At 40.9% G+C, this 15954-nt stretch overlaps 1 protein-coding gene and 1 long non-coding RNA gene across 2 annotated transcripts; both read right to left on the bottom strand.

The window, feature by feature from the left end:
- Positions 1-2481: 2481 nt before the first annotated feature.
- LOC118231378 lies at positions 2482-8388 on the bottom strand. The gene is made up of 5 exons (XM_035425121.1): positions 7698-8388; positions 6912-7283; positions 6292-6399; positions 4498-4634; positions 2482-3342 (listed from the first exon to the last, which is right to left on the bottom strand). Exons 1-5 carry the CDS (start codon positions 7831-7833, stop codon positions 3280-3282), a joined length of 816 nt encoding a protein of 271 aa, XP_035281012.1. The 5' UTR covers positions 7834-8388; the 3' UTR covers positions 2482-3279.
- A 5399-nt stretch (positions 8389-13787) lies between these two features.
- Positions 13788-15209, bottom strand: LOC118231379. Its single transcript, XR_004766048.1, has 2 exons — positions 15103-15209; positions 13788-14674 (listed from the first exon to the last, which is right to left on the bottom strand). It is a non-coding gene; the product is annotated as an uncharacterized LOC118231379 (long non-coding RNA).
- Between the last annotated feature and the right edge of the window lie 745 nt (positions 15210-15954).

The following is a 15954-nucleotide window of genomic DNA, read 5'->3' as shown; positions in this document are numbered from 1 at the left end:
CTGTGCCAACTGTTTCCAGGAATCACAATTATGGCAACAAGTCAAAAATAAAAAAGCTAATGTCCACATACTGCTACCAAGAAGAGCACATGACAAGAAAAAAAAAATCCCAGAGAGATCTTTGTGAGGTAACAATGAACTGGCATTTCACCTGTATATTATGTGTTTTGTCATAACCAGGCCTATATAGAAGGGCAAAATGCCAGCTCTTTGTTACCTGACGAAGATCCCCATAGGATCGAAACATTGTCCTGTTTCTTGTCATTTGTCCTCATGAAATTGTTTCTTCTTGAGAGCATTAAGCAGTGTGCAAGCATAATCTTTTTTTTATGTGTTAATACCTTCGATCCAGCACCTGCAGAGAGGCTGATATAAGTTTGTCTGATACAAGTCACACATACTGTAGCTGCAGAAAGGCGAAAGGTTGAGTCGGGGAGGGACGGTCTCGGTGCAGGGCTATTTCTCAGGTGCCGCAGAACAGCAGCAATGCCTCTGCTGTCAGTCTGCCGCTTGTGGTTTGATGGCCGGCATCCATTTCATAAGAAGTAAAGATCATTGGCACAGCAGCTGCACAGCTCGGCTGCGATAAATTACAAAATGGGCACATGGGTGCCAGTCAGAGGATGCCGCAGTGATGCAACAGGCCGTAGTAAACATGCCAGCCATGCATATCTGGCACATCCAAAACTATTGCCACTTCGGTACAAACTGGATGAAATCTAGATTTTAAAAAACTTGTGTGGCAAAGCCTGTCGGTTGTGATAATACACTTGTGATCAGCTGCTTTAGTCTTGCCATTTCTTTAACTGTCTCCCACAGAATCATCTAGAATAAGAATACAGGATTGTGACTGTGGCACCAGTGCTGATAAGGATAACTTTTTTAGCCCTCGGTACACTTACCAACTACAGCAATTAGACCTATGTGTGGGTGTGTCCAACTTCTTAATGATTTTAGTCACAGTGACTCATTCAACAAAATCTGGAACACATGCTATCAATTCTTTCGGGTGTCACACTGATTTCATAACAGTTAAATGAGAAGCAGTGTTTATTGGGCTTGTGAATAATGTCCATGCACATCGGAAAGTTCGTTTATCCATCAAAATACAAATAATCATATATCTTAAAAACTGCTCCATAAATGATCCATATCATTTATGGAGAGGTTTTTACCTGCCTGCTTACGGTAGTGTAGAGTGCCTAAAATAGAACTTGAGAGCTGAATGTATAAACCCAGAAGTCCAAAATGAGTCCCCTGTCTACAACGCACCTTCAAGTGGAGGCTGAAGAAGAACTTAAAATCAAGCCATTTTTTCAATTTTCTACAACATATCAGTCGATGTGTACATTTGGACATTTGAAATGATTATATTGCCAAGAAACCACTTTGATGGACAGCGATGAAGAACGGAGAGTTTCAGTAAACAGAAAGTACCAACCACAGCAGTCTCATTTCACATTGTTTCCACTTCCTGCCATTGACCTATTACAATCAGAGCTTGCTCAACGTGGAGCTTTCTATCTGTTGCTCAATCTCTTCTCTGCTTGCGTCTGTTTTGAGCATTTCTCAAGTCCTGCAATCACTGAAACTTAGCATTAACAACAAGGAGACCATGAGTTGACAGTTGGGCCTGGAATAATAATAATCCCAGAAGATAATATTGTTCTGTGTTTTGATTTTCCTTCTGTGAATCTAGGTCTGGTCTCCAAGGACACATCATATGGCCTCTGGGGCGATTATCTTATGACAATGCGTCTACTGAAATTATTTTAATGTGCAAAGAGTTTAAAGCAAATACTGTAGTGTAGAATAAGGGCTGTGGTACTAGAGTTGTAGCTAACTCCAAGGTATTAGATTTGATTCCCGTGTGGGAAACAGATTTTATTAACCCTTGAGCAAAGCACTTAACCTGAATTGCTTTGGTAAATATCCAGCTGCATTAATGGACTATATGTAATGTAAAAAGTGTAAGTTGCTCTGGATAAGAGCTTATGATAAATTGTAAACAAGTCTCTTACGAATAAGCGTAGGTCCCATTAGCAGGTTTATGTCGGTATGGTTCTGGTATTCATCCTTCCAGAGCTCTTAGGTGCCATGATATACTACCATCGGTGACCATGTGCTCCACTTTGTGCATTCGGTGAAAACATTTTAGTATATAAATAAGAGTCTTTGCTTACTTCTTGCTTTTTATTGCAAACATTGTTAGGAGTCTGAAAACAGTTCAAATTCGTGAATTAAATCGTTCATATCTTTGTCCACTGCGATTACCGTGCATTGCAATCTGCAGAGTACAAATATGAGACCTGCCAATCGAACCAAACCCGCGGGTGGCGAACGAAGAGGGAGCTGATGAGTCAGTCCAGATTCTGCCTCTTGTGTTTAGACGGGTCTGCCACTGAGATGAGGGGGAGATGTGGCAGACAAAATCTTTTCTCACGCACTGGCTCTGGGGCATGTAAAGGTGTTAACGCAAGTGGGTGTGAAGCCATTTCTCATACGTTTCCGTGATAGAACACATTTATAATACCTGGTGGGTTCTTGCTTTTGTACAAACAACCTCAAATATGGCTGTGAGAACGTCGCCACATGGCATACTTAAAAACACTATGGGCTACAGAGAGAGTGAAATGAAAAAATGATTTTCATAGACAAATAGACAGTTTAGGTTTCACAGAGAAGTACATACATCAAAAAATATGATTTTCAACTTTATGGGCTCTTTTTTTTTTTACTTTATTAGCTTGTATAATTGCTTTTTGGAGACTGCGCTACACTTCCTGACATTGTGTACCTGAAACATCATAAGCAGGTTCATGTAAAAGCTTGAAAAGGAGGCATGATCAAAGGGCAAAGGAAGAATAAACAATACATAGAAACACCACACAATAAATAAACTGTTCAGGACGTATTTGCCACAGCGAGAGCAACAGAATCATTTATAAGCCCCTGTACAGAGGGCATGCAGAGAATCACGAGGGTGGAAGGTGTCCAGTGAAGGGGCTGCTACTGAATTTACAGAATTCTGTAGAACATCTGAGTGAGATATTCAAGCCTCCTAGACTCCTCATAAAAACCTCAGTCATTGCATCATTATGTACATTATAGCCTTGAATGAACTTAGACCCCAACAGTACGGGCAGAGGAAAGATATTTACTCTGCTGTTATTCGTCTGTTCTGTTTACGATGGAAAAGAAGGCCCTTGTTCCACCGTTCAAAGACCAAACGAAAGGTGGACAAACTCCTCGAGCAAAGAATGCGCTGCATAAATGATGTCATCCGTCCTCGCTGGTCTGTACGGCAAAGTAGTCGACCGATTCGTACACCGCGACAGCACACTGCAGCAGAGGAAACAAACAGGAACAGTCGGTGAGGACCAGGTGCACGTCACACACACAAAAGAGAGCGCTGGCCTGGTCAACCTTCAACCCGCAGTTCCGTGACAGTGCAGCCGCCGAGGGGCCTGCTTTCTTCTGAGATGGGCCTGACCGCGCCTCCCTCCACCACATTTTCCACACCGCGTGCGTGCGCAGCGAACGCGTTTGACGAAAAAAACCCCGACCCACTTCTCGCAAAAAAGGCCCTTTGGGCATTTTTTTACTGCGAGTGCTCGCTATTCAGTGTTCACCTCAGAGTTCACTGTCCTTTTATTACATGGACACAGTACGGAGGAGGTCAATTCAGGGCCCAAACCTTTCCTTAAATTGTAACATTTTCAAACTTTTATTTATTTATTTATAATTTTTTCTAACTTTTCATTTCTCTCCATGGTCTCCATGACTTAAATTCACCGTTGAAAATGAATGCCAAATTGCTTTGGGTGAATTGCTCGGCGCATAGTTAAGGTGCAATCCAAACTACTCATTTTAACATGCATTTAGAATTTCCAGCAAGTATATATAATTCATTTCTTGTTTTTGACTTGGCTGTTGACTGAAAAATAGAGATCACTCAGTCGTTATCTTCAATAACTCCACTGAGGATTGTTTAAACTGTATTTCTGCTCACCGAGGCTCATTAAATTACGCAAATAGTATTTATATGAACTTACAGAATTAACACTAATTTTTTAATGAAAAGTTTAATTAAAGTTTCAGTAAACAAAATAAAAAACTAACATACAATACAGATGAGATTAGCTGCATCAGGTGTGCTTGAGATGGAGTCTGGCTGGGGGTAACCGAGGGGACGTTTGGGAGCCACTGATATGGACTATTATATGCAGTAACTTATATATTGAAAAAAAAAAACACCTTAATCTGCCTTGGTTTTACCAGTGCCAGATATTACTGTAGTTACTGTCACGTTCAAATATTTGCCATATTGAAGCCAACTTGTAGTTATCCAGCATGCACTGAAGCCGAACAAAAAACAGGAACTATAGCACACTGCAGTTCCACAAATTGCCCCTGCATTGCAACATGAGTATCCACACTCTTGCTGAAGCAGCAGGTGGTTTGACAATGAAGGGCAGGGATCTGACAAAGACTCACCCATTGTGTGGAGCCGTGGGAAGACCCGGTCGAACCAGCTTCATTCTCTGCCAAGCCTATTTCACCCTCCATTATCTCCTCTCCCTCTTCATGGGGTACTTCATGTATGACCATGCCCACCTTTCCGGAGGCTTGGTCTGCGAACACACACACACACATGCATAAACGTACGCACGCATGCACGCACGCACACATGCACACACACACACACACACACACACGCACACATGCATAAGCACATGTGCATGTATGCACACACACACGTGCGCGCATGCACAGACACGCACACATGCACGCACATGCACACACACACACACGCACACGTGCATAAGCACATGTGCATGTATGCACGCACGCACGCACACACACGTGCACACATGCACACACGCACACAAGCACACATGCACACACAAAAACAGAGACAAAGAGAGGGGTTACACATGCACACATACAAACACAGGTGCACTAAAAGAGTGAGACTATACAAATAGGCAACAACATTAAAACAAACAGGCGTGTGCACTTTGTCTTTGTACAGACCAAAAAGCCCTTGGGTATCACATTCCACTTCATTAGTTCACTTCATCATACATTCACACACGTACACATCATTTAAAAAAATTTAACTCTCTCTGCATTATAATGTGTGCTAATGTGATCAGAGTCACTGTTAAAGCTAGTTTAAACATGGTAGTAGTTAAGCGTGCAAAATTATTGCTTTAAGAACCTTGTGTTTGCAGTAATAACATCAAAATCACTGGAGTGTTGCAATGTTGCAAATGTCTAATCACAATAATTTCTTTGGTACGGAATCATTACTAAAATGTACTCCGACAGATAAAATGCCATAGAAATGCTTGTGTTTGTGCGACCACACTCCTGTTTGCACTGCACACCCCTGGTAATGCTCAGAGGGACTAGCAGTGCAGCAAGTGCAGCAGTGCAAAATCCACATGCTGAGCAGCGCACAGGAAGACAAGAGCTGAGAGCACAGACAGGACAGAACATGACCCTGCAATCCCACTATTACTACCAGAGCCAGTTTAAGGCATTGATAGGCAACATCGCCTAGTCCCTCCCCCAACCCCCTGGTCAGCAATTTCATGCCCCCAACACCCCAATCCTTGTTTGGGTAGGACATGGGGCCTTTAAAGAAAATTTGACCCAGGGCCTCCAGTAGTTCAGAGTCAGCCCTGATTATCATTATCCACTAGTTCATAAATGACACCTATAACACACCTTCATATCAGAATCAGTCTCAGGTCACCGTTTCCATATTTAGGAAAAGCCAGCAGCCAGGTTCTATGCATTTTTTTGCTTAGTTTGCCTGAGGACAGGTGTTCGAAAGTCTTTGGATAGAAGCACTTATTGCAGGGTTGCTGATAATTATCTTTTAACATTTACACAATGCCATTTTGTCCCAGCAAACACATAAAAATGAACACATGAGTGGACAAATAAATAAATAGAGCATTCCCAAGCTTAAGCTTACAGTATGCCAGAGAACATGTGACTATGAAAAAATGGGTATTCAATTTTTTAAAAATTTGTTTTGTTTGTTTATTAGGATATTTGTGGTGCCATATCTTAAGCTACAGCATCTGGGAAATTACTTAAGTGGTTACATATTCTCCTTATAAGTACAGTGCTACAGAATATTACAAGCTAGCCTGGGTTTTTGTACGGATAATGCGCAGCACATTCACAATCAAGCCCCACTTCTGAGTGAAAAATCAAATCTGTCACTGATAGAGCAAAAATAAGAATGAATTAAAATAGGTTTTTTTTTTTTACCAGGGTAAGGCATCCGTTTCTTCTTTCTCCAGTAACACAGAAAGGCACACAGGCAGATGGCTCCCATCACCGCTGCTAATGGGATCAGTGTGACACTGATGGACTTCACTGCAGAGTCAAATAAAGCATCAACCTTCCTATGGTCCCTACTGACCCATGATGTGAAGGTCTAGTAACCACATCTACTGGTGGTCATTGAATGGCTAAACTTCTATGGGGTAAAATTAATTATTTCTCTTGAAAACACCTCGGCTCATTAATTCCTAATCCTGTCTCCACCCTTAATTGTCATCATTGTTGCATTTTCAATATCATATTTGGTCTTTTTGATTATACGTGTTGTAAAACACCAGAACTTTTCGTACAGTCATTGATTAACTGTCTTTTACGACATCAACAAGTTAAATTTTACATTTTAGATGATTATCTTACCCAGAACGACTTATAGTATTTTCTCGACATTAATATATGCAGCTGAATATTTAACTGAAACAACTCAGGTCAAGTACCATTCTAAAGAGTTTAACAGCAGTGACCCAACCAGGAAGCCCAGTTGCCAAAACATCAGGCTATTCTGCCCCCATCCTTCCTGTGCTCTGTTCACAGCATGTCATACTCACCTTCGGATGAATTGTTAATCCTATTCACTGTTAGTTGAGTTCCAGACCCACTGCCTTCTTTAAACGTGGGAATAACGATATGGATATTACAGAGGTATACACCTGTATCGTTTGTAGATACACTTGAAATAGTAAACTTGGAACAGTTTCCAGAAATATAAGAACTGTATTTATCCTTCTTTACATGGACTTCTTTGTCTTTGTTATGCATAGTATTTATTATATCACTAGATGTGTTAGTCTTGTTCCATATCACTCGCACACGCTCCATATTCAGAGTCCCCCCCCAGCAGCATTGCATGTGAACCATCTCCCCCTCCTTCACGGTTATACTGGGAGGGGACTGGGTCACAGTTAAGGCCTCATTATTGCCTGTGTGGGGAAAATTACAGTATAAGCCATAAAACACACACAATAAATCCAAAAAGAAGTATGGCAACTTAAAAAAACACCAAAATATCCAGGCTATTTGAAAATGTATCGCACAAAATGTATCGCACAAAATGCATTTGAAAATGTAATTGAAACTCCCCACCAAAAATGTAAAAAAAAAAAAAAATAAATAAATAAAATAGATTACATGGAGATCTAACAAAATTGATTAGACTGACGATATAATAATCAAAGTTTACCTCCTCCTTTGAGAGGGTCCATAGCTAACAGCACAGTGCCAAGAGATACGCAAACATGCTTACAGCACCCATTGTGTATGTGTATGTGTGTGTGTGTGTGTGTGTCTGTGTGTTTCTCACGTGAATGCAGAAGGAGCCCATGGGATGAACTCACCGCAGGAGGAGAGGAAGGACAGGATGAGACAGCAGAGGAGGACAGTGAGATGGGACATGTCTCCGCGCCGTCGTGAGCGCTCAGTGCACAGCCGCGGGTCTCTGAGTCTCAGACGCACGGGCCCCGCTGGAGTCATCTTCCTCTCACAGTCACTCAGCTAACCACAGCTTAGCCCTTCCCTCTCTCTCTGTCTTACACTCACGCACACTCACACATGCAAAATCTCTCTACACATGCGTATGTACACAAGCACATGCAAAAAACACACTGTATCGTACATTACTACAGCACTATTTCTCTCTCTTTCCTTTTACACAAATACATTTTGAATAAAAAAAACTATAAATATCACTGCCACTTCCTGTTACTTTTCCATCTTAATAATAGTCAGGCTCTTCTTCTGACTCACTTTGTCACACACAGATTGTTATCATCATCCGTCATCATCTCCTCCTTGTCCACCCTTGATAACAGCTGAGCTAATTAACCTATAGGTTCACTTATACCCGGTAAATTATACACAAAGAAATGCTTATCTTCACCAAAAATCTAAAACATGTCATTTCCTCATTTCCGTCATTATGGACAGACTGGAGGAGATCAGCATAAAATGTGTTACGATATCAGTCTCTCAAGCAGATTGCAGAAACAATGAAATACAGTACTGTGCAGTATTAAAGTATTAAATTGTACATTAACATACAATTCTGCTGTTTTTATTGGTCACATCCATTACAATTTTTTTTACAAAGGTGTAAAAAATAAAAGAAAGTGTAATAAGGTTAAAAAAATATGCTGTTGTCATACAGCACATTGACAGGTCACATCACAGCTGTTACTGTGGAACAAAAACTCAGGGTAACCCTGCATTTTGAAGAGGTGTCAAAATGTCCTAAGGAGGTGTCACTAAAAGTGCCGTAAATAACTGTGAGCGTGGGTAGGTTCTGATGAGAAAAAAAGCAGCAACTTCCTTCATGTGCTGCAGAGGAGAACGTTTGCCAGTCTGCACTCTCCAGAATTGATAGAGGAGGTTTGCAGCAATGAGCTTGATTTACAAATATACTATTAATATACATTAACTCTTCAGATGCTGGTAAAATATGAAAATATTCTGCAGATCCCTGAGGATTGTGAGCCAAACATGTCCCTAACCCAAAGTGACTGCCAAAAGAAATCATAACAAAATGGTACATGAAGTAAGAATTGTGTTCTGAATGTTTCATAATGAAAGGCTTATTGTAAAAAAAATTTGAGTAATCTGAAAGATTTTTCTTACTGGCAGTCAACTCATTATCTGGCCCATATATGAAGAGTAAGTCACTGATAACACAGCCCAATCTGTGAAATCAGTGACTTACGTTTCATACCTGGATCAATGTATGATGCCACGGTAATTCCCCACACTCTTCAGTCTTGGTTTGGGACATCCGAGGAAGGAGCGGAGCAGGAAACCCCAATACTTCCGTCCGCCACCTCAGCATCTGCAGGTGCTGCGGCCTCCAGGAGCAAAGTGGAAGACTCATTCAGAGCTTCGTCTTCCTCTTCATCCTCTTTTACAGAACCTTCCTGAACCTTGTTCTCTGGAGCTGAGATACAGATGAACAAATCATGCACATAAGCTCAATGAAAAAGAAGGGTTTTTAGATCCAAGTGCTAAGGAGTTTAGCTCCAAGGGCCTTTTTTACAGTTTTGCGTTTTTGTTCTACTGCAGGTGCATTTGTGAAAAGGAATAGCTCAAACAATGAATCCAGGGTACATTACATATTTATGGACATAAAGTGCCTACAAAGTGTGAAATCAATGCTGCTGAGGTGCGGCAGTACAGTATAATAGTTAGGAAACTGAGTTGTAACTCAGGGGTGGGTTTGAGGGCCTGACACAATCCAAAATGTTATGTAGTGCAGTGCATCCACACACAGCAGAGCCAAAATGTCAGCATGTGCTCCTCATTATGTTTCATTTGATTTTTAGAACAGGGTAACTTGTTGTGTTGGGTGACTGAGAGCATGGAGTACCTGCAGCTTTCGTCTCAGTCCTGCACCGGTAGAACACGGCCATCAGGAGGGTGAGAAAAGGCAGACAGCGCAAGATGAAAATTACAGCTTCCATCACGCTGTCACCGGCTGCCTCTGCTGCTGCAACAAGAAGCAGTAGATTATCATTGTTCCCATAGACAATCTGCCTTGCCGCAGGTCACGCAAAACTGACATAGGCAAACATAGAATATACAAAATACATGCAGGTAATACTAATATGTAAATTTCAAGGCAGAAGCGCAAGCATGTAACATCCAACCACCTACCCATCCTCCCAGGCTACAGAAGGTTAATTAAAGTTCCTGAAGTTTTAGCAAAACAATCAGAACAATGGCCAATGGCTGTCAGTGTCTAATGCATATGCTAGATGTACAATGATGAGGAATTAGGGAATGAACAAGATCCCCAACATCCTAAATGTGATCTACTTGCAGAAACTGGTTTTCATTTTAAAGCTTGAAGTATGCCCCAAATCAGGAATCAACCCTACCTCAGAGTTAGAAGCCCAGTTCCCTAACCATTATGCTACACTCTCCCCATCCCTACTCACTGTACTGCGTTTACAGCATGCTATGCACACCTGTGGATGGATCACGTGTCCTTTTCACTGTTAGTTGAGTTCCAGACCCATTGCCAGTTCCCAAAACATCAGGCTACTCTGCCCCCATCCCTCCTGTGCTCTGTTTACAGCATGTCATACTCACCTTCGGATGAATTGTTAACCCTATTCACTGTTAGTTGAGTTCCAGACCCATTGCATTCTTTATACATGGGAATTTCGATACTGATATTACAGAGGTATACACCTGTATCGTTTGTAGATACACTTGAAATAGTAAACTTGGAACAGTTTCCAGAAAAACAAGAACTGTATTTATCCTTCCTTTCACAGGATGCATTGTCTTTGTAATGCACAGTATTTATTATATCACTAGATGTGCTAGTCTTGTTCCATCGCACTCGCACACGCTCCATATTCAGAGTCCCCCCCCAGCAGCACAGCATGTGAACCATCTCCCCCTCCTTCACAGTTATACTGGGAGGGGACTGGATCACAGTTAAGGCCTCATTATTGCCTGTGTGGAGAAGGAAATTTAGGTAAATGTCACTTCATCAGCATTAGTGTTTAACGATGTGATTTGGAATCAGACCGGGGTCAAATACATATTTGTTTTGAATTCAAATAGTTTTCTAAGCTTTACTAATCTCGTCTTGTGTATTGAACCCGATGAAACAAACACGTATTTGAACCAGGTCTGCTTGGAATTAGTGTTTGTGTTGTGTGCTGTCTCTCTACTTTCTCACTATGAAATCACAGCTCCTGGACCTGCCATCCAATGTACTATAAACACCATAAAACACACACAACACACAAAATTAAGCATGCCAGCTTTTAAAAATCACCAAAATATCCAGGCTGTCCAATAATATAATATATAACAATATATATAATAATATATTTATATGCTGAAATGTCCCCACGAAAAAATGTAAAAATCTAAGAAACTAGATTATATTGAAATATAAAAAATAGATTATACTGATAATGTAACGAAGTTTAGAGACTTTTCTTTTTACCATGAGTGCATTTCTTTTTACCATGATTGCATGAATAACAGTCAGGGTGGTTTAAACTCCAAACCACCCTGACAGCAAAAGTCCATAACAATTTAGCTTTACCCGGTGCAACACTGCAACTTTTCGAGGGAATTTTTTTCCCCAGAATTATTAATGCTACTATGAACAAGTTTACAGTCAATGTGTTTAAAGTGCTGCTTGCAATTTGGAAAATACAGATACTTCAGAATGATTTTCTGATCAGTTCAGTAAAAACACAACTTTTTCGAACACACAAAATAAAGCCTGACGCCCTTCTAATAGGAAGAACAAGCTACCACACAAGAACGTGGTAACTTTTTACCACGAAAAGCAATTTGAATAAAGAGCCATACTTACAAGACCAAAAGAGGCCAAAAAAAATAAAAGCACTCTGAAGCACATTCTGAAGAACAGACATAACGGCCACTCCGTTTAATTTGCTGAGGATCAATCGTTTCATCTCATTAACTGACACTGCGCAGTTACAACCTATGGGTGAGGCTGCGCATGCGTCTTTGTTTTAGCGCTAGTTTATCACACTTCTGTCACAAATCAAAAAATTACAGGAAAATAACAGGGAACACAGGGTAAGGTCATAGGGAAAAACATTGTCTCCAACTACCTAAATGTGATCCACCTCCAGAATGTTTGCAGTTTAAAACTTCAAACATGGCCCCAGATTGAAGAAGGATGGTGTGCAGAATTAAAGATTGGCTTTTTAAATAAAAGTGCACCTGCCCAAACAACAGGAAGAGGCAACCATTTTCAGTGCAGTGGCGAAACAGGAAATCAACCACTCAACCAACATTTTATATTTTCTTATTACACAAAAGAGCCATCTTACAATGCTCCAAGCAAAACCAAAACTGGCAAAGCAATTGCAGAAAAAATAGAACAAAATTTAAAAAATGGTGGCGATCAAGCAGATGAGCACGTTGTATAATTTCTATGTCTTCAGGTACCTGCAGAACTGCATTTCATAAAAAGTGAACAGACTGCATGGTAACATCTTTATTTGAAGGAGACATTTACAAAAGGCAAGGTTTGCATAAGATCAAAAATAACAATTACACTGAAGCGGTCAGGATTTTTACTTTTGGCAATGAATGATCAATGAGCTGTCGGGAACTCCAAACTGGGTGGAGCTAACACTCGCCAACAATATTCCTCTTACTTGAACCATTCGTAGGATTTTTATATGTGTGGCCATTTATCTCCCACAAGTCAGAGATTTGACCGCCCATTTTAATTCCTCCCCCAACAGAGTTCAAGAAGTCTCACTCCCCAAGCAGCAGTTTAAAGGAAGGCGTTACGATTTTTATCATCTTCACAGAAGACGAATTCAGCGATCAGGCGATTATTTGAAGCGGATGAAGAAGGTTCTGATTTCCTTTGGCGACACTGTTACGCTGAAGTCATCGGTTACTCCACATCGAGAGCAAGCCGCCGCTGAAACAGAAACGCACACAAACCGTTCAGCTTCTCGAAGGCTACTGTCTCAAAGGCTACAAGTCTCTCACACTTTACACTGTACCAGTGTTAATTGGGTTTGCAAGATCACTTATTTCTATCATTTAAATATCAGTTTGCACATCAGATGTTCTGATCTGAATTTAAAAGCCGTCAGACAGGTCATGCTTAGTTGAACGCACGCTGCAGAAAAAACAGGATGTTGAAGGGCAGTGCTAAAATCTAACAGCAACTAATTTTGGCACAGACAGTATTGCCTAAACATTGCCCTCAAGACTAATACAACAAATTCACACTATATTGCATGAACAGCCGATTAAACTTGTTATATTATGACCGATAGCTCTTTTTATAAATTTTTTTTTTTTTTTTTTAAAGGAGCACAGACCGTCCACCCTGCGTAAGTTTCTTCTTTTTTTTTTTTTTTTTTTTTTTTTTTTTTTTAACTTGATGGGCGAAAGCAGTAAGACACCTGATTCTACTTAACAAAATGGGAGCGGTGGGTTAACACAGGAACCTCCACCCGCACCAGCCCTTTCGACTGCACCAGATATTGAAGAGATTATAGATATCTCACAAACATTGAAATGGCTTTGGGGTCAAGGGTGCGGCTGCTGATGTACACGGGACCATTCACTTTGTGTTCCTGCAAGTACAGCAGGTGGTTCTCAAACTCGGCCCTGTGCACCCACATCATCTGGGTTTCTTTTCCAGCCAATCTCTTGCTCAGTAAAGGTTGTTGAATTTGTTTGTGTGAATTAATTTATAATTGCGTTTGAATTCTTTCATTATTTTTTTCTTATACACAAAGAAATACTTATCTTCACCAAAAATCTAAAACATGTCATTTCCTCATTTCCGTCATTATGGACAGACTGGAGGAGATCAGCATAAAAGGTGTTACGAAATCAGCCTCTCAAGCAGATTGCAGAAACAATGCAATACAGTACTGTGCAGTATTAAAGTATTAAATTGTACATTAACATACAATTCTGCTGTTTTTATTGGTCACATCCATTACAATTTTTTTACAAAGGTGTAAAAAATAAAAGAAAGTGTAATACGGTTACAAACATATGCTGTTGTCATACAGCACATTAAACAGGTCACATCACAGCCATTACTGTGGAACAAAAAACTCAGGGTAACCCTGCATTTTGAAGAGGTGTCAAAATGTCCTAAGGAGGTGTCACTAAAAGTGCCGTAAATAACTGTGAGCGTGGGTAGGTTCTGATGAGAAAAAAAGCAGCAACTTCCTTCATGTGCTGCAGAGGAGAAGGTTTGCCAGTCCGCACTCTCCAGAATTGATAGAGGAGGTTTGCAGCAATGAGCTTGATTTACAAATATGCTATTAATATACATTAACTCTTCAGATGCTGGTAAAATGTGAAAATATTCTGCAGATCCCTGAGGATTTTGAGCCAAACATGTCCCTAACCCAAAGTGACTGCCAAAAGAAATCATAACAAAATGGTACATGAAGTAAGAATTGTGTTCTGAATGTTTCATAATGAAAGGCTTATTGTAAAAAAAATTTGAGTAATCTGAAAGATTTTTCTTACTGGCAGTCAACTCATTATCTGACCCATGTATGAAGAGTAAGTCACTGATAACACAGCCCAATCTGTGAAATCAGTGACTTACGTTTCATACCTGGATCAATGTATGATGCCACGGTAATTCCCCACACTCTTCAGTCTTGGTTTGGGACATCCGAGGAAGGAGCGGAGCAGGAAACCCCAATACTTCCGTCCGCCACCTCAGCATCTGCAGGTGCTGCGGCCTCCAGGAGCAAAGTGGAAGACTCATTCAGAGCTTCGTCTTCCTCTTCATCCTCTTTTACAGAACCTTCCTGAACCTTGTTCTCTGGAGCTGAGATACAGATGAACAAATCATGCACATAAGCTCAATGAAAAAGAAGGGTTTTTAGATCCAAGTGCTAAGGAGTTTAGCTCCAAGGGCCTTTTTACAGTTTTGCGTTTTTGTTCTACTGCAGGTGCATTTGCGAAAAGGAATAGCTCAAACAATTAATCCAGAGTACATTACATATTTATGGACATAAAGTGCCTACAAAGTGTGAAAACAATTCTGCTGAGGTGCGGCAGTACAGTGTAATATTTAGGAAACTGAGTTGTAACTCAGGGGTGGGTTTGAGGGCCTGACACAATCCAAAATGTTATGTAGTGCAGTGCATCCACACACAGCAGAGCCAAAATGTCAGCATGTGCTCCTCATTATGTTTCATTTGATTTTTAGAACAGGGTAACTTGTTGTGTTGGGTGACTGAGAGCATGGAGTACCTGCAGCTTTCGTCTCAGTCCTGCACCGGTAGAACACGGCCATCAGGAGGGTGAGAAAAGGCAGACATCGCAAGATGAAAATTACAGCCTCCATCACGCTGTCACCGCTGCCCCTGCCCCTTTTCGGTGGCTCCGCTGCTGCAACAAGAAGCAGTAGATTATCATTGTTCCCATAGACAATCTGCCTTGCAGCAGGTCACACAAAACTGACATAGGCAAACATAGAATATACAAAATACACGCAGGTAATACTAATATCTAAATTTCAAGGCAGAAGCGCAAGCATGTAACATCCAACCACCTACCCATCCTCCCAGGCTACAGAAGGTTAATTAAAGTTCCTGAAGTTATAGCAAAACAATCAGAACAATGGCCAATGGCTGTCAGTGTCTAATGCACATGCTAGATGTACAATGATGAGGAATTAGGGAATGAACAAGATCCACAACATCCTAAATGTGATCCACTTGCAGAAACTGGTTTTCATTTTAAAGCTTGAAGTTCGCCCTAAATCAGTAATCAACCCTACCTCAGAGTTAGAAGCCCAGTTCCCTAACCATTATGCTACACTCTCCCCATCCCTACTCACTGTACTGTGCTTACAGCATGCTATGCACACCTGTGGATGGATTACGTGTCCTTTTCACTGTTAGTTGAGTTCCAGACCCATTGCCAGTTCCCAAAACATCAGGCTACTCTGCCCCCATCCCTCCTGTGCTCTGTTTACAGCATGTCATACTCACCTTCGGATGAAATGTTAATCCTATTCACTGTTAGTTGAGTTCCAGACCCATTGCCTTCTTTATACGTGGGAATTTCGATACGGATATTACAGAGGTATACACCTGTATC

This window comes from Anguilla anguilla, chromosome 7 (assembly GCF_013347855.1).
Source record: "Anguilla anguilla isolate fAngAng1 chromosome 7, fAngAng1.pri, whole genome shotgun sequence".
Lineage (NCBI taxonomy): Eukaryota > Metazoa > Chordata > Actinopteri > Anguilliformes > Anguillidae > Anguilla > Anguilla anguilla.
The sequence above is the reverse complement of the archived record's forward strand: the minus strand, read 5'-3'. Positions and strand labels throughout refer to the sequence as shown.